Genomic DNA, 17847 nt, shown 5'->3' with positions numbered 1-17847 from the left:
AGATAGCAGACAGGTGAGAATGGAAGGACTGGGATGCAGCTGTTTATGAGCCTAATTTCAGGGACAACACTGGCAAAGAGATGATAATTTTCCACCATGACCAGAAGATATGAGTTTATATAAAAGTTTTGAAACTCACCAACATCTCAAATTCAGGTAGCAGAGAGAAGGGCTAGTGAAGCCAACGAAAACCAGGGAACTGGTTAACTGCTTCAAGAAAGTGGGACGATGAATAGAGAACAGAAAACAGGACCCATTCATCTGAGAAACACTGCCTGCAAACAACCATGTGCCAGTCCTGCTGAGTGCTAGTATCCAGGGTGGACACGAGACAAGTGGTCGACAGAAACATCTCTGGGATGGGGGATGATTTAACGTGAAGGCCTTCTCCCTTTAGCTACTCAAAGCATTCTCAATCTTGCATGTTCAGAAACTCTATGCTTGGAAGGATAGGTTAAGAAAGAACAGCAATGAATTTTTAAAAATTTTAAAAATTCGCTGGGCGCGGTGGCTCATGCCTGTAATCTCAGCACTTTGGGAGGCCGAAGAGGGCGGATCACGAGGTCAGGAGATCAAGACCACCCTGGTTAACATGGTGAAACCCTGTCTCTAAAAATTAGCCGGGTGTGGTGGCGGGCGCCTGGGGTCCCAGCTACTTGGGAGGTTGAGGCAGGAGAATGGCGTGAACCTGGGAGGCGGAGCTTGCAGTGAGCCGAGATCGTGCCACTGCACTCCAGCCTGCGTGACAGAGCGAGACTCTGCCTCAAAAACAAAACAAAACAAAAAAATTAAAACATTTACATGGACATGTTGCATGATAAAATTTTTAAAGGAAAGAAAGAATGGTGTTTCTACCTGAGTGATGACAGAAGCCTTGATGGGCCGGATCTTGTTTCCCCAGGCTCCAGCGGGTTCCTGGGCACTTTCCAGGCAAGCAGCTTTCTCAGGAAGTGGAGGGAAGGCATCCTTGTAGGTTGGAGGGTCACTCTCCTCTTCTGAATTTAGAGTGGCAACTGGGCCAGCCAACACAGATTAAGGGGAAGCACTACTTTTAGCATTACATGAAAAACACTTTTAAGGGTTTTAGTGCTTAAAAACAGACCAACAAACAAGAAACACCAAATGCTCCAGGGACAACTCCCCCCACCCCTCTTCTAATTCATAGTGAAAAGGCCCCAGGAGGTCACCAGGCCCAGCACCCTGAGTGTGAGAGCTCGAGGAGGTCAGAGACTTCCAGTCTCTGACAGTGAACCTACCCCCAATCCACACGGCCTCCCCAGTAAACATCAGCTCAGACACAGTGAGCCCCACTCCCCTAACGGGGTGAGCCCCGTGAAAGCAAGCCTTGCTACGTCAATTTTTAAGTCCTCTAGAGTCTAATAACATACTTTAAAAAATCACAACTACGACAATGCCAGACACAAAGCAGACCCTTACATTTGCAAAACAATGGTCCTCCTACCCAGCACCACCTGTGAGAATTGCCTTTGAAGCAAACTCTGATTTTCCACTGTAACATACAAGGTTAAAAATGATTGCCGGGGAGGCCGGGCACGGTGGCTCACACCTGTAATCCCAGCACTTTGGGAGGCTGAGGCGGGCAGATCACCTGAGGTCAGGAGTTCGAGATCAGCCTGACCAACATGGAGAAACCCTGTCTCTACTAATAATACAAATTAGCCGGGCGTGGTGGCACCTGCCTGTAATCCCAGCTACTCAGGAGGGTGAGGCAGCAGAATCGCTTGAACCAGGGAGGCGGAGGTTGCAGTGAGCCCAGATTGCACCATTGCACTCCAGCCTGGACAACAAGAGCAAAACTCTGTCTCAAAGAAAAAAAAAGAAAAGAAAAAAGGCTGCTGTGGGAATTGTCACCACTGATCTCCCCCTGCCCTGCCCAAGGCAGAGGACAGCAAGGCTTGTGGAAATCAGGTTCCCTGATTATCACTTCCATCTTCCATAGTGCCCTATTTGTTCATGTTTTTGTGCCATTGGCCACTATCTCCATGAAATCAAGGGTGTGACTGTTTTGGATAACCCCCAATCCCCAGGGCTGAGCACCGTGTCTTGGCAATACCAAGGCCCAATGAAATACACCATGAATGGATGTGACAGAGGACAGGGGGATGACCTCTGGAATCAGACGGGCTCATGCCCGAGTCCAGGCCCATCAACTTCCAAGCTGTACGCTCCTACCCGACAGTGCTGACACGACAGGTGGGTGCATTCTCTCAGTGCTGTCTTCCCTCTCTAGAAAGGGAAACACAGACTTCACAGGGAAGCCAGCTCCAGTAGGAAGATCCCAAGCCCCCAGAACAAAGCAGCTCTGGGGTTCCAACACCCAACACAGCAGCCACTAGAAATGAGCTTGTGAAATGTGGCTAGTGTGATTAAGGAAAAGTGAATTTTATATTTTAATTAATTTTAATAACTAATACTCAATTTAGTTACTGGAAAACTTTTAAGTGTGTTTGGAACAACCTGCTCTTTCAAATGAAGCAGAACAATCTGCTCTTTCAAATGAAGATTTTATAACATCTAAACACAGATCAAGGATTTTGGATGAAAATTTGGCATTCAAATGGAAGGAAATGTCCCACCGTTGTAAATACACATCAGACTTTGAAGAGAAATAATCTCAAATATCAATGGATTTTCCTTTTTTTTTTTTTTAAATTAGATATGCTGAAATGACAATGTATTAGACATATTGGGGTAAAATATCAAAATTAATTTCACCTGTTCCCTTTTAATAAGTACTAGAGAATCCTAAAAATTGTACACATGGCTTGTAGTCTATTCTACTGTACAGTGCTGCTCTTAATCCCAGCCAGTGGCGTTCGAGAACTCTGAGGCCAGGGTCCAGCCTTCGTGCTCAAGGCAGTTAGCTTAACCACTGCTCTGGGATGCTTCACAGCCCAGATTTTAGTTCACTGCAATTAGGAAAAGCAGTTGTGAAAAGAACCGCATTAATTACCAACGGTCAAATTCGCTGGTTTTCCAGAAAGCTGTCCACATTCTAAATCTCACTGTGTCTGATTCATTTCCTCATGCCTGGCCAGCTGCTCCTGCACACACGGCAATGCAAAAACAGTGCACCAGCTGGTGGTCCTCCCTGCCCTACAATCACAGGGCCAAAAGGTACTTCTAGAAAGGGCATGGGATTTGGTGAAGGCTTTAGAGGGAGCAATGCCTTAGACACTGCCAGGAAGAGCACATAAAAGGGCTGTCACCTTTGATTTGTTGCGGAACCAGCCCACTTCGGTGTTCAGCAAAACTCTCTTGGGTCAAAACTGCAACGGAACTCATGGTTGGTCTCACACCTACACACAATCCGGGAAAACCACTAAAGCAAAGAAGAATAAATCAGAAGTCAAAGTACAGCCCTCAATTATCTATGAGATTGTTAACTTAAGAGTTTTAGCAAACGTTTTATTCTCTTTTTTACCAGCAAACTATACCTTTTTATTTTCCTCACAACCTCTGATGTAAGCTGATATCCAAACTTTCACCAAGTGATAAAAAGGGGGGAAAAATCCAAGTAAAGGAGCTCCTAGAACAGAGGTGGCCAATCTTTTGTCTTCCCTGGGCCACAATGCAAGAATTATCTTGGGTCACACATAAAATTAACTAATGATAGTTAATAAACTAAAAAAAAAAAAACAAAAAACAAAAAAACTCATGTTTTAAGAAAGTTGAAGAAATATAGCTGGTTAACTGTTCCCTCAAAAGTTGCCTGTAATGGAGGAGCTCATTCTCCACTTAAGGGCAGTCTGCACCCATTTCTCCACCCCAGGAGCCACAGAGACACAGTCTGCACCACCCCTAACTGCAGGGGTGGGGGGACCATGGAACCTGCCACCTGCCTGGCCCAGGCTCCAGGCACAGGTCAACGGCAGGATCACTCTCCTAACAGCGACCCTGGTTACTCTGTTGGTTTGCTCGCTGCACCTCTTCATGCTTACAAAACGCATCATGACAGTTGCTACAAGAAGTCAGCCAGTCTCTCTCTGTGAGGTGCATCCAGGCCCCAAACTAAACCACCCCCAAATCTCGACTTAACCAGGTGGTTGTCAGTGGTAGCTGCATGACAGGAAAAAGCAGCCTCAGTGCTTTGTAGCAACAGTAACAGACCCACAAACTGGGCTAAATGCCCTTGATCCACACTGACTGGTTATTCTCCTCCATTCTGTTTCCCAGGTGTGGGGCAGCACTCGCACAGCACTCACGCAGCAGAGGGAACCTGGCCCAAGGGCACACAGTTTCTCAGATTAACACAGCCACATTGCTCAGCAGGATACGGGCTCTGAAAGCCACAGCTCCCTTATTTGAAAACTGGGGTACATTCAGCATTCTGAGGTAGGAGTGTTAGCTTCCTCTCCGTCCCTCTCCCCAATGTCAGGTGAGCTCCCAACTACTACAGTGAGTAAGAACCCATTTTCTTTACACAACTACGCATCACTTACTGGCACAACAAGGCCAAGTAATAAGGAGCGAATTTTGCATAATTTTTATAACATAATTAAGACCTCTCCCCAAGTTCAAGAAAAGGCCTGCAATCCTAAAGAGAAGCAAGACCCCAATTCAGATAATACTGAATAAACATAATTCACATTTAAGAAATAAAAGATTAAAAACAGATGGAAGCCAGATGACACATCTAAGGGGCACATGTCTATAGATGGTTCCTGCTGGGAGGTGAAGCTATGGAGACATCTCTGACGAACCATGAGAAACTTGAAGGTGCAATATAAAGAAAGAAGGTACACACAGGACTAAGAAAATACGCATCCCTGTGCTCCCAGGTCCCACACACAGCCCAGGGGCAGGACGTCTTCAGACAGGGTCACACTTACCAGCAAAACGGTCGGTAGCCAGAAAGTCCGTCCTGAGGCCGCCTCTGTCAGCCTGCCAGCTTTTGCTGGTATGGGATAGGAAGTGGGAGAGAAGAGAGAGGAAACCAGAGAAAAGTTACTTATCTACATTTTACAACCCAGATCTTTTTACCTCCCAATCAGAAAAGGTCAAGATATTACTTATGTTTTGGTTACACCAATATTCAGGCAAGTTTCTCAGAAGAAAAAAAACCATTAGCTTGAAACAAAACATATTACAATAAAACCTGAACCAGCTCCACCTTGCAGAGGACAACTATTCCAGGGACCTGAGGGAGTGATCCTCTAAGTGCCAAACTTCTAAACTTAACCATTTTGAAGTAAAATCCTCACAAAACCATTGGTGTTCTCCTGCATGGCTGCATCACCTTTCCTGTACCCAACACAACCCCTAGACGGCTGAACCAGAAGGGTTGTTGTGCTGGGCTCTGACCTACAACACAATGCGGACCTCAGGGGCTCTGCAGCGCTTATGGTGACCAAGAGCTACTGTCTTCAAGAATTCTCTGTATATTTTGCAGTTACTTTGTTCTTCTTGCTGTTATCCTGTAAAAGTCCTTCAGTCCTTTCTAATCCACTGGGGATTTAGAAACCAGGTCATAAAATCGCAGGATTGAAAGGAACCTTCAAAGGCTGTCTGGGGAGGACCAAGAACTCTGTGAAGTAGGAGGGTGAGTCACCTCGCCTTAGGGGACTCTGGAGAGGGGAGGCTGGCGACCACATGTGCTCCTCAACCACGAAAAGGTGGAACTGCTGACAGGAGTGAGGCATGTGTCTAAAATGGGAAAAGCAATGACAGTAACAGGAATGCCCCACTCAACTGGTGAATACTACTAACACCCTGAAAACAATCCTGCCCATGAGACACATGGGTCCAGAGCGGAGAAGGCGGTTCATGGCAACGGGGGTGCATCCAGCAGACTGGATTAAAAGGGTCTCGCCCTTCCAGCAGAGGATGTGGACTGGTGGTATTTCCGGATTCTAATCTTGGTCATGAGTTTTTTAAAAACGCTAAATACAGGGCTTGAGTCACACAGGGAACCTGTCACAAACCAGAGACACTATGGGGCCCCAGATGCACCAGACACACAGATGTACCCCAAGACTGAAGGGGAAAGGTAGGACAAACTGATCAAGAGTATTCCATTTAAAAGCATCACCAAAAAATTCTAGTTTGCAAGTTTTAAAGATTAAAGTAAGAAAATGTCTCCAAAGTGTCACAGTAGCACATTCACAACTTGGCAAGCGCTCCTTGAGATTCCAAGTGTCTGGCCAGTCTGGGAGCAAAATGGGGCAGGGCACTCTAGGCTAAGGTGCCCCAACAGGTATCCAATGACACTTGCCTCTGGTCTCCTGCATCCACCCTCCGCCCTCCCACTCTTGCTTGCTGACTATTTACCTGGCATGGTCTCTCACTCAAGGTTGTCCCGGGCTCCAATGTCACTTCTTAAATCCAGACACCCACCCCCTTATCAAGCCAGGTTCTGGGCAAGTCTCCAGTGCCCAGTGACAGCCACATTACAAGTCTGCAAAATGCAGTTCCATCCATGTCAGCTCACACCGACTCTCCAGCACAGAGCTGTGATGAGCCAATCCCCACTGTGTACCTAGTGTCAGTCTCTTCTGAGACCACTCACACACCCTTCAGAAGCCAAGTCCAGCCAGACCCTATACTGAAAGGAGTCTCAACATAAGGGAACCTACTCCTGTGTCTGAGGGAGACCCTGGAGCAAAGCCTCTCATGTTCCTCAGGCGAGCAGAGACTCTCAGGCAGCCAGGTAAGGCAGAAGGCAGACCTCCAGAAAACTCCAGACTGGTTTGACGGGCGATACCGGGTACCTAGCCTCCAGATTCCAAATGGCAGTTTGTCAGAGCTCCTAACGAATGGTTCACAACTAGAGACACATTTAACATTTAGGGTTCTGGTATCATCTAAACAACTCAAAAACTTGTTTTTGAAAAATGCGTTCTAAGCAAGCATTTGATGACTCACATGTAAATGCAGACCCTGTCCCCACCTGAAATTCTGGGTGAGATTTTCTTAAAAGTCTGTCTCATTCTCCTTCTGTGCTCCCAATCCAGTGAGATGCAGCCCAAGGGTCCACCTGCCTCCGGTTCAACAAAGCAGCACCTAAGAAGCTGCCCCTACAGCTCCATGTCCACCGCGCACTGCTATGTCCTGCTAGCGGCTCTGCCTTCACAGCCAACATCCATGAGCGTTTAATCCTGTTCCATGTGGATCTTTCAGCAACCCCAAGACAGCCGCAGGCTGAGTGTGCTCTCCACCCAGCAACTCCACTTGCTATCTGAAGGCCTAGTTACCAAAGAACAGAGGCTAAATATCTGGTATCTCAGATTCTCATTGGATCTAACAATACTGCTCAAATCAGGATTGAAAGGAACCTCAGGTATTACTCTAATCCAATTTCTTAATACTACCAAAGAAAGGAAATTCGTGGCCTTCTCAGGGCCCGGATCACCCCTGCATGGCTGTAAACGTTCCACCTCGTTATGACAAAATCTACAACTTCTTTCCCCTTTCTGGCCATGGAGAACAAGTCCACTCTCCTCCAAGGCTCCTTCTGGTAGGTGAGCCCTGTCTCCTGTCTCCTTCAGTCCCTCCCACATGGCCCCAGTCCCTTTGTGATTCTGCCTCTCTCCACTACTTTTCCCATAGGAAGCTCGGATCAATCACTGTCCAGGTCCACCAAATGCAAACTTCAAACTATCCTGAACCTGGACTTAATTTTGTTTCCCAGAGTGTAAAGGTTCACAGCAAAAAAGGTCACATCTCAGAATTTAACTTTCAGCAAACAGAACTAGAACTAAATGAAGAAGGGCAGGAAGCAAGACCCCTTTCCGCCCTAATACGTGTAGAGCAAAACGTGGAGTCATGACAGAACTGTGTGTTACGTGGGAAACCTGGTGCTTACAAGTTTAGCACAAGTTTAACAGGTTTCTGACAGCAACAGAAAAGGCTTCACATGAAGGGTTCTACTTTTTTGCTTTTAAACGAGGAAGTAATTTAGTTGATTCCCTTGTGATAAGTTTTGCCAACTACATAGTCAATGGGCAACAGTCTTCAAAAATAATTATCAGTAATACTCCAGGAAGAATTTCATTTCAGCCTCAGTTAATGAGACCCGCAAATGCTTTAAAGCACCAGACAGGACCGGGTATGGAGGGTATCAAAAAACCTCCGGCTAAAATCCAGACTTCTCTTCCAAAAGTAAAATTGCTCAAGACCACAAACCAAAGTTCAGAATGGGAAAATAAAATCCTGATCCACGCAAAGATCACAAGATCGAAATCTAGGAGAGGCCACAGGCGACTGGCGAGCAGAAGGCAGGCTCCGCACTTCTCACCAAGTTCTGGACGTCGGCACCCATCCTGCATGGAGGAACTTTCGCAGATGCCACCTCAGCACGGCCCTCCCACAGGCCACGAGGGCCCGCGGGCGGGGACAGGCTTAAAGGGACAGCAACCCCCTCGGCCTCCCAGCCTTTCATCCAAATTCGGTATTTTTCCGTAATGTATTTTTCATCCACGACCCTGGGGCATGTCCAAGTTGCACTCCAGGCCCAAGGAGAGCAGCTTTCTCCACCCCCGAACACGTAGACGGGCGCGGGCCCCGCGCGGCAGGTGAAGGTGCTGCGGGGACCCCGCCGCCCGGCCTGCGCCCAGACCCCCGCCCCGCCGCCACCTGGGGGGAAGGACCCCGCTGGCCTCCCAGGGCCCGCCACCCCGGCTGCACACGGAGCCTCCGCCGGGCGGAGCAGCCCGAGCTGGGGGAGGGGGCGCCCCCGCGGGGAGGGGGAAGGGGAGGGCCGGCCCCGCCAACGTCAGCGACCTGGGCGCAGGTCGGCCGCCCCTCCCCCGCTGTGCGGCCCCGGCCCCGGCCCCGGCGGCGCCCCACCGAAGCCCAGGGAGGAGGCGGGGGAGCCCAGCTTGCGGCCAAGAACTGCCCAGCGGCGCCACGGGACTTGGGAAAGTTTGTGCGCGCTCCTCCGCGCCACGGCCACGCGCAGAGGAGACTCAGAGCCGGCCCCGGCCCCGGGCCCGGCCCGGAACCGCCACGCGCGGTAAGCAGGACACCCGCGGCGGGGGCCTCAGCCTGGGGCTCGGGTGGGGGCCGCGGCACCCGGGCCCCTCCCCCTCCGCGGCCTCCACGTCGGCGGCCCCCTGAGCCCGCCCACCCCGCCGGCCCGGTCCTCCCCAGCCCCGTGCCGCGCGCTCACTCGTGGGCCCCCGCCCGCCGGTCCTGCCGCTCGCTTGCTCGCCCGCCGCGCGGGAGAAGCCGGGACGCTCCGAGGCGCGGCGCCCGGGCCCCGGCTGCTATATAGGGCGGCGGCCCAATCCCGCCTGGACACGTCAGCGCCCCGCCCGCCCCGCCGCCGGGGTCCCCGCCGCCCCGGGCCGCCCAGCACCCGGGAGGCCCACCCAACTCCAGGCGTGGTTCTGCATCCTTTTTTCGGGTGGGGAAGGTGGTGCCGAGGAGTTGGGAAATTAATCACCTCCAGAAAGCAGAGGGAGCGCGCCCCGCAAGAACTCGAGCGGAAACAACCGAAGACCAGAAAGGGAGCAGGAAGGACGGCTGCTCTGGAAGCAGATGTCACCAGTACCACCCACCTCCCCAAAATCACAGAAGGAAAACCTCAAAGGATGCCCACCACCATCGTAAACGGATGCTCCCCCCCCCCCCCCCACCCAGCACGAGGTCCTACAGCGCAGTGAAGCTCCCAGACGGCTCCGGACTTTCATTCCCTCATTCCCACGTGTCTGTTCCTTATGTCCCTCACTTTTATAAACTATCTCCACCCGATTCCTTGCCAATCAACTTAATCTCCCCCCAAAATATAAAACCCCCTTCCTTTAAAGCGTGCATTATTTATGGCTCCATCTCTACATAGGTGCATACACGCAAAAGAACTGGTGTGTGGCCTCTGAGCCCACGGTGGACACGGAGGACTGGGCGGAACGGAATCCCTACTCTCAGGGGGTCTCCACCCTCCGGGAAGGACTTGTCACTTCTGCATCCATTGTGTTTACTAAGTGATAACTGCCACTGTTTCTTTTAAAAGGTTTAAGGGGAGTGGAGCAATCTGTAGAGATGTCAGTCTGAACCTCTGGAGCAAAGTCGCAGGTGAGCAGAATGCTGCACAGGGCACAGGATCAGCTACAGGTATCTGGGGACAAGACCGTCCCACACAGGGCAAGAGGCAGCGGCACACCCAGCCTTACCCAGGGAATGGGGTCAGGTCAACACAGCCTGCAGCCGGGCCATGGGTGCTATTGAGAATGGTGGGAGCTGGGTGGGGGCTGTCAGCAGCAGAAGGCAAGATCAGACGTGTTGTTTTCGTGGAACACTGACACTAAGTGGAGAGTGGCAGGGGAGGGGAGGGGAGGGGAGGCCTACTATAGTTCAGTCTAAAGATGACAATGGCTTGTATATGTTGGGCATAATGGATGAAATACATGGCCAGATTTGGTATATATTCGGAAGTAGCACCAAGAAATTCCTTATTAACCAGATGAGGGGTGTGAAAGAAGTTAAGGAAGGCACAGGGTCTTGGCCTGAGCGACTGGGAAGAGCTGCCCTCACGTAGGTGGGGAAAATTCAAGGAAGACTGGATGGATAAGGGGGTGTGATGCCCTGACTGGGCAGGTGGGGATGTCCAGCAGGCAACTGTATGTGCAAGGTCAGGGGAGAAGCCCAGGAGCCAGCAGAAACACCATGCACTTCATGACACCACCAAGGGAAGGGAGCAGAATCACAGAAGGCAGAGAACATCTGCGGCTTGAGGCAGAGGAGGAGCCAAGGATATCATTAGCAAAGCCGTCCTCTAAGTCAGCAGCATGGAATTGGGCAGGTGGGCCTCCCTGGATGTGGAAATAGGCATTCCCTCTGTGTCATTGCTGTGGTTTGTTGGTAACCTTTCCGTGGGGATTAACCAATCAGCAACTAGTGCAAGTGTGTTTTTTGCTGCTGTTTTGTTTTTGAGGGCTCAGCACTGCAGAGGGAGATGGAGAGAGTAAGGGGTAGGGATTCAGTCCACTGTCAAGGAACTTCCAATAAAGCTAGGAAGTCAGCACAGGCACAGTACCTAGTACACAGGACACCGTAAAGAGTTAGTTTTTAAAACATTGTTAGCAGAAGATACTATAAAATCAAATGTTAACTTTGTGCTAATAACCGTCCAGAATGCTTCCCTGATGCTCACAACCAGCATTTCCTCCCAGCAGGCTTAGCACATTGAAACTAATAAATTGTTCGTAGAAGCAAATTTTAGAAATTCCAAGGCTAGCAATATTCAGACCAAATGAAGTGTGAACATCTGTCTGTGACATCTGAGTTTTCATCCCTCAAAGGGAATTAGTTTGGGTCTGCTCAAGGTAGGAGGTGAGAAGAGACACCCTCCTATTCCATAAAATCATGATCCCCAAAAGGGCTACACCCTCAGCAGAAGATAGGTAGATCAAAAAAAGAAGAAGAAAAGCCCACTAGTGTCAAGGGGACTATAGGATGCTTTCTCTGACTATCCTGAGCTGGCAGGTAGAAGCATCTCTTGAGCTGTAGGGACAATGGACTAGTACTCTACAACCAACCCCATTTGTCCAGGAACCCCTAGCCCAAACTGAGATATTAAAACAGAAAGCAATCCCCCTCAGGAAAGAATAAACCTCACACCAGGCTAAAAAAGATACCCACAGATCAACCCAAATGGTAGAGAGGCTAAAAGCCCAAAGCTCAGAAGGATGGATGGATTAGAAGTAGGATTAGACTCAAGAACTTCAGGAGACAGAACTATAAGATTGAGACTATAAAAAAGCATGAGAGACATAAAGGGGGCATTTTAGAAAAAAATCAAGAGATGGAACGAATGAAAGAGCTAAGAACCATGGAATGAAAAACTCTAACATATAACTGCAGTTCCAAAAAAAAAAAAAAGAAAAAAAAATCCAAAGAACAGAGAAGAAACATTTTTTAAAATAGTTGAGAAAATTCTAAGATTTAATGATACAACATTCTTCCCTCATCCCAAAAAAGACAGAGAAGCTGTCTGGCAGGATAATTTAAACTGATCCAAATCAAAACACACTACAGTGTAACCTCAGAGCACCACAGACACGAGCAGACCTTAAAAGCAACTAGAGAGAAAAGACAGGTTACTTATAAAGAATACTGTGAGACCAAGGGCAGACCGCTTAATACATACCAGAGGATAATGGCTATATAAAAATTATGATGAAAGAAATAACTGTCAATTTGGAATTATTTAAGAATTCTTTTTCATTTAAGAATGAGAATAAAATAGACATATTCAAAGATAAAGCAATTACTACCAATAGATCCGGGCTGACAGACCTACTGAAGGACATATTTCAGCAAGAAAATGAAAGCCAAAGAGACCAGAAAGAAGGAATACTGATAAACCAGCAACCTAGACAAAGTGAAACAAGCATTGACCCTATACTGACATCAACAATAAAATTTGTAGGGAATTAAATTATAGATAGGTACATAAGCAGGATATGCAAGTACAAAATAAAAGAATTAAAATGCTTAGGCAGCAATAATATATAAGGTGGAAGGGGGATATGAAGTTGCAAGGTTTCAAGATTCTTACTATTTGGGGGAGAAGCTAGCCCTTGTTGAGAATGAATGTAAAAATTTAAAGACAATCTAGGAAAAAAAGAGAGTTTTTAACATTCAAACTAAACTCTTATTCAAATGGAAGTTATTGGCAATGTTCTAGATCTTGGATTAGGTGGTAGGTTCAGCGGTATTATGATGATGTACATTATTACTGGTGACATTATACTGTATTAATAATTATTAAAAGAGAGAAAACCAGAAAAAAGAATAGGAGGCAAGAGAAGTAAAAGAAACAATGAAAAAGCAAGGTAAAGAACAAAAGTGATGAGAGGAATGAATTCAAACCCATCAGTAATCTAAGCAAGTGTTAACAGACTAAACTGACCAACTCTAAGAGCAGCTACAAGCCATTCAACAGTCCTAAACCATACAGACATAGAGGCTGAAATAAAGAGATGGAAGAAGTACTGCAAGCAAATACTAACCATATGAAAGTTGGTTATGTTATTTTCATATAACACAGACTATAGCATAAAAGTCATTATTAAGAATAGAGAAGGTCAATAATTTAAAAATTCAGTAACTCTGATTACATGTATCTAATAACATAGCTGCAAAACATATAAAGTAAAAACTGAAGGTTACTAGGAGAAATTGATATATCCAAGGTTAAAGGGTGAGACTGACCCAACTCTCTTGGTAACACAGGTTGTGGGATTGGAAAATGTATACAGGATGCAAACAACACAATTAATCTACTTTATTGAACATATGATTAAAAGTGACACTTTTTTTTTTTTTTTTTTTTTTTTTTTTTTTTGAGACGGAGTCTCGCTCTGTCACCCAGGCTGGAGTGCAGTGCCAGATCTCAGCTCACTGCAAGCTCCGCCTCCCGGGTTCACGCCATTCTCCTGCCTCAGCCTCCCGAGTAGCTGGGACACAGGGTTGTCGCCCGGCTAAGTTTTTTGTATTTTTAGTAGAGACGGGGTTTCACTGTGTTAGCCAGGATGGTCTCGATCTCCTGACCTCGTGATCGCCCGTCTCGGCCTCCCAAAGTGCTGGGATTACAGGCTTGAGCCACCGCGCCCGGCAAAAGTGACACTTTTTAAAAAAAACCATAAAACCTGGCCAGGAGCTAAAAAAAAATTAAACAAATAGTAAAGATTTAAATCATAATAACATTCTCAGACCACCACTCAATTAGAACTCAACTTAAAAATTTAAAGAGTATGTAAGTTTTAAAACTTGCTCCTAAGTAACTCATGGAACAAGGAAGAAATCTGAAAACATTTAAAACTAAGCCATTAAGCAATTACACATCCCACCTTGTGGAATGAAACAAGAGTGTTGCTGAAAGTCCTGTAACTTTAAGCCATCCTATCAGCGAGGAGGAAAAAATAAAATAAGCTAATCATCCACTACTGAAACTAGAAAAAAACACCAGAATAAACAAAAGAAAGGTAGAAGGAAATAAAGATAGGAAATTAATGAACTAAAAGACATATATCACAAAGGATAAACAAAACCTACACCAAGTTTTTTAAAAGACAAGTTCAATCTCTGGCAAAAATGATTCCTGAAAAAAGAAGAGTATAAATAGACAATATTAAGAATTAAAAGGGGGTCAAAAACTACAGCTAAAATGGAGACTTGGAAAAATCCATGTAAGAATTCTATTGAGAAGAGTAGTGTCAAAAACTCGAAAACAGATGAAATGGGCAAATTCTAGAAAAATAAGTTACCCAAACTGAGTTAGAAATATAGTTTCAATAACCAACCTTCCCCAATCTCCAAAGAAACAAATATAAAAATCACAACAAGGCTGGGCGAGGTGGCTCACGCCTGTAATCCCAGCACTTTGCAAAGGAGGCAGAGGCAGGCAGGTCACCTGAGGTTGGGAGTTCGAGACCAGCCTGACCAACGTGATGAAACCCCATCTTTACTAAAAATGCAAAATTAGTCAGGCGTGGTGGTGGGCGCCTGTAATCCCAGCTACTCAGGAGGCCGAGGCAGGAGAATCGCTTGAACCTGGGAGGTGGAGGTTGCGGTGAGCCGAGATCGCGCCATTGCACTCCAGTCTGGGAAACAAGAGGGAAACTCCATCTCAAAACAACAACAACAACAACAACAATACACAAAAAGGCGGGCCTCCAAATGCTTTTGTAAGGAAGCTTTGAGAGATTACCTCCCACACAAAGCTAGGGGGCTTGGACTTATCACAGACAAAGGAGTGGTTGAATCTCACCTAGGTACTTAAAAGCCAAAGCCTGAACCAATCTTGCAAACTGATCCAGAAATAGAAAAACAAATATATCACGATAAAGTTTAATCCAGTAATGTGGGGTGGTACAATATTAGAAAAACAGATTAAAGTAACTTGCCACATTAACAGCATGAGGGGCAAAGATAATGTGATCATTTCAAAAGATTCAAACGGGCTGGACATGGTGGCTTGTGCCTGTAATCCCAGCACTTTGGGAGGCCGAGGCAGGCAGATACCCGAGGTTAAGAGTTCGAGACCAGCGTGGCCAACATGGCGAAATCCCGTCTCTACCAAACATACAAACATTAGCCAGGCGTGGTGGCACATGCCTGTATTCCCAGCTACTTCGGAGGCTGAGGCAGGAGGATCACTTGAACCCAGGAGGTGGAGGTTGCAGTGAAACAAGATAATGCCACTGCACTCCAGCCTGGGCAACAGAGCAAGACTCCATCTCAAAAAAAAAAAAAAAAAAAAAAAAAAAGAAGATTCAAATGAAGAACCTCAACTAATTAACCCATTCCTAATAGCAACTAGGAATATAAGCCAGGGCAGTATGGGAAGAAAAAGAAAGTTATCAGAATTGAAAATGAACCCAAACTGCCAGTATTCACAGACAACATAACTGTGCTGGTAGAAAATCCAGGAGAATGTATGCACACACTATTAGAACTAATTAAAAAGTTCAGTAAGGGCCGGGTGCGGTGGCTTAAGCCTGTAATCCCAGCACTTTGGGAGGCCGAGACGGGCGGATCACGAGGTCAGGAGATCAAGACCATCCTGGCTGACACGGTGAAACCCCGTCTCTACTAAAAAATACAAAAAACTAGGCGGGCGAGGTGGCAGGCGCCTGTAGTCCCACCTACTTGGGAGGCTGAGGCAGGAGAATGGCGTAAACCCGGGAGGCGGAGCTTGCAGTGACCTGAGATCCGGCCACTGCACTCCAGCCTGGGCCACAGAGCGAGACTCCGTCTCAAAAAAATAATAATAAAAAAGTTCAGTAAGTTTTCTGGAAATAAAACCAATACACACAATCACACAATCATGTTTCCAAAACATCGGCAACAAACTATTAAAGATAAATCTAAGCTGGGTGTGGTGACGCATGCCTGCAGTCCCAGCTACCTGGGGGGCTGAGGCACAAGAATCGCTTGAACCCAGGAGGCAGATGCTGCCACTGCACTCCAGCCTGAGCAACAGAGTGAGACTCTGTCCCCACTCCGCCCCTCTAAAAAAATTTTTACAATCTAATAAGAAAAAAATGTGATTTATAGAGCTTACAAAAACCTTTGTCAAAATACAGAAATGACCTTAATAAATGGAGACAGGCCATGGTCATCTAAAGAAAGACTTTTTTTTTTTTTTTTTTTTTTTTTTTTTTTTTTTTTTTTTTTTTTGAGACGGAGTCTCGCTCTGTCACCCAGGCTGGAGTGCAGTGGCCGGATCTCAGCTCACTGCAAGCTCCGCCTCCCGGGTTCACGCCATTCTCCTGCCTCAGCCTCCCGAGTAGCTGGGACTACAGGCGCCCGCCACCTCGCCCGGCTAGTTTTTTGTATTTTTTAGTAGAGACGGGGTTTCACCGTGTTAACCAGGATGGTCTCGATCTCCCGACCTCGTGATCCGCCCGTCTCGGCCTCCCAAAGTGCTGGGATTACAGGCTTGAGCCACCGCGCCCGGCCCCTAAAGAAAGACTTAATCATGGATAGTAATTCTCCCCTAATTAGACTAGAAATTCAATGCAAATGTAACTTAAATCCCAAAAGGTATGTGTGTGTATGGAATTTTACAACCAGATTTTATACAATTTTTAATTACACCAGATTTCTATACGCAAGTTTTATAATGTTGCATTGCAAACACTGAATTGTATAAAATAATTATTTAGGATATTTACATATACAATCATATTTACACTAAATTTATACAAAAGATCAAGGACCAAGAACAGCCAATACAACTCTGAAGAAAACAACGTGGAGGAGGGCTTGCTCTCTCCAGTGTCAGGTTGTGCAGCAACAGTAATTCAGACTGTGGTGCTGGTGCCGGGGACAGACACAGAGAACAAGGGAGCAGCAGAGAGGGCCCAACACGGACAGCACAGACAACATGGACAGCACAGACACAGACATCGCCTGCCTCAGATGTGGTCGCGTGGATCAGCACGGAGATGGATGACGCAATCAATGGCTCTGGGAAAACTGGTTATCTACAGTAGGAGAGAAAAACTAGGTCCTTATTTCACACCATTTGCAAGGCCCATTAAGGCTTAAGATGCAACTACTCCACGAGCGAACAATTCCACTTCTGGAGACGTACTTCAGGAAAAAGCTCTCCCACCTGGGCAAAAGGAAACATGTACAAAAATGCTCATCTCACTGCACTGCTAGTAATAGTCAACCAATTGTTAAGAACCTAATTGTCAATGGATAAACATGGATAAATGGAGGTATACAATGTGCAGCCTATTTCTCTCTTTGCTTTAACTGATCACCTGACAGGAACCCACTGAAGTGGAGCCATGCTGAAGGGGTCAGGAGGAGCAGCGGACCAGGGGTCATCTCCAAGGCTGTGGAAGCAGAGATGTGGAGGATGGGCGCCCACCACCTGCTCAGCAGCAGAGCAGTGTTATAGGAAGTTACTAGCATCACGGGATGGGAGCTAAGTTTAGCACAATTTGCACTCACTCCCATACTGAGTGTGGTGGTCAAAGTCAGGTCAAAGAAATGTTTCCATCCCATCTGATATCTGAAATTTTAAAATTATACGTGGCTCATATTACATTTTTATTAGCACAAACTAGTTTTATGATTAAGCTTATTTATACTCAGTTTAACTTGACTTGTAGCATATCCTAATCAGGAAGAACTTTTCTTTGGCTCACATGTATTTACTACTGATATATTACAGTATATATTATTACATTAAACTCCCAGCCCTAAAATAAAGTCTCATGAAAGTTCAGATGAGACAGAAACGAAGAGCTGCAGTCCAGGGTTTCCTGTAAATTTGCCTTGTTCTTTCTCCACTAACTAATTCTGTCAGTTTCACTACTTCTCAGGAAGTAACAGAAAAGGTAACTCAGTATATTCTCCAATGAC

The 17847-nt window shown here is 46.7% G+C and overlaps 1 protein-coding gene across 4 annotated transcripts in view; it reads right to left on the bottom strand.

Moving 5' to 3' along the window:
• The window catches only part of HDLBP (high density lipoprotein binding protein), an 88872-nt gene that overhangs the window by 34196 nt on the left and 36829 nt on the right, over positions 1-17847 (bottom strand). For 3 of the 4 annotated variants that reach the window (XM_050751943.1, XM_050751945.1, XM_050751947.1), the window contains exons 2-4: positions 4854-4918; positions 3231-3343; positions 856-1013 (exon numbers count right to left, since the gene is read on the bottom strand). In XM_050751943.1, coding sequence (XP_050607900.1) covers positions 856-1013; positions 3231-3306 — 234 coding nt within the window. In that variant the 5' untranslated portion in view covers positions 3307-3343; positions 4854-4918. Of the gene's footprint in view, positions 1-855; positions 1014-3230; positions 3344-4853; positions 4919-9130; positions 9257-17847 lie in introns of those variants that run through there. The other variant, XM_050751944.1, reaches the window with a different exon arrangement.

Source organism: Macaca thibetana, chromosome 12 (assembly GCF_024542745.1).
Source record: "Macaca thibetana thibetana isolate TM-01 chromosome 12, ASM2454274v1, whole genome shotgun sequence".
In the NCBI taxonomy this organism is placed as follows: domain Eukaryota; kingdom Metazoa; phylum Chordata; class Mammalia; order Primates; family Cercopithecidae; genus Macaca; species Macaca thibetana.
This window is presented reverse-complemented; position numbering and strand designations above follow the sequence as displayed.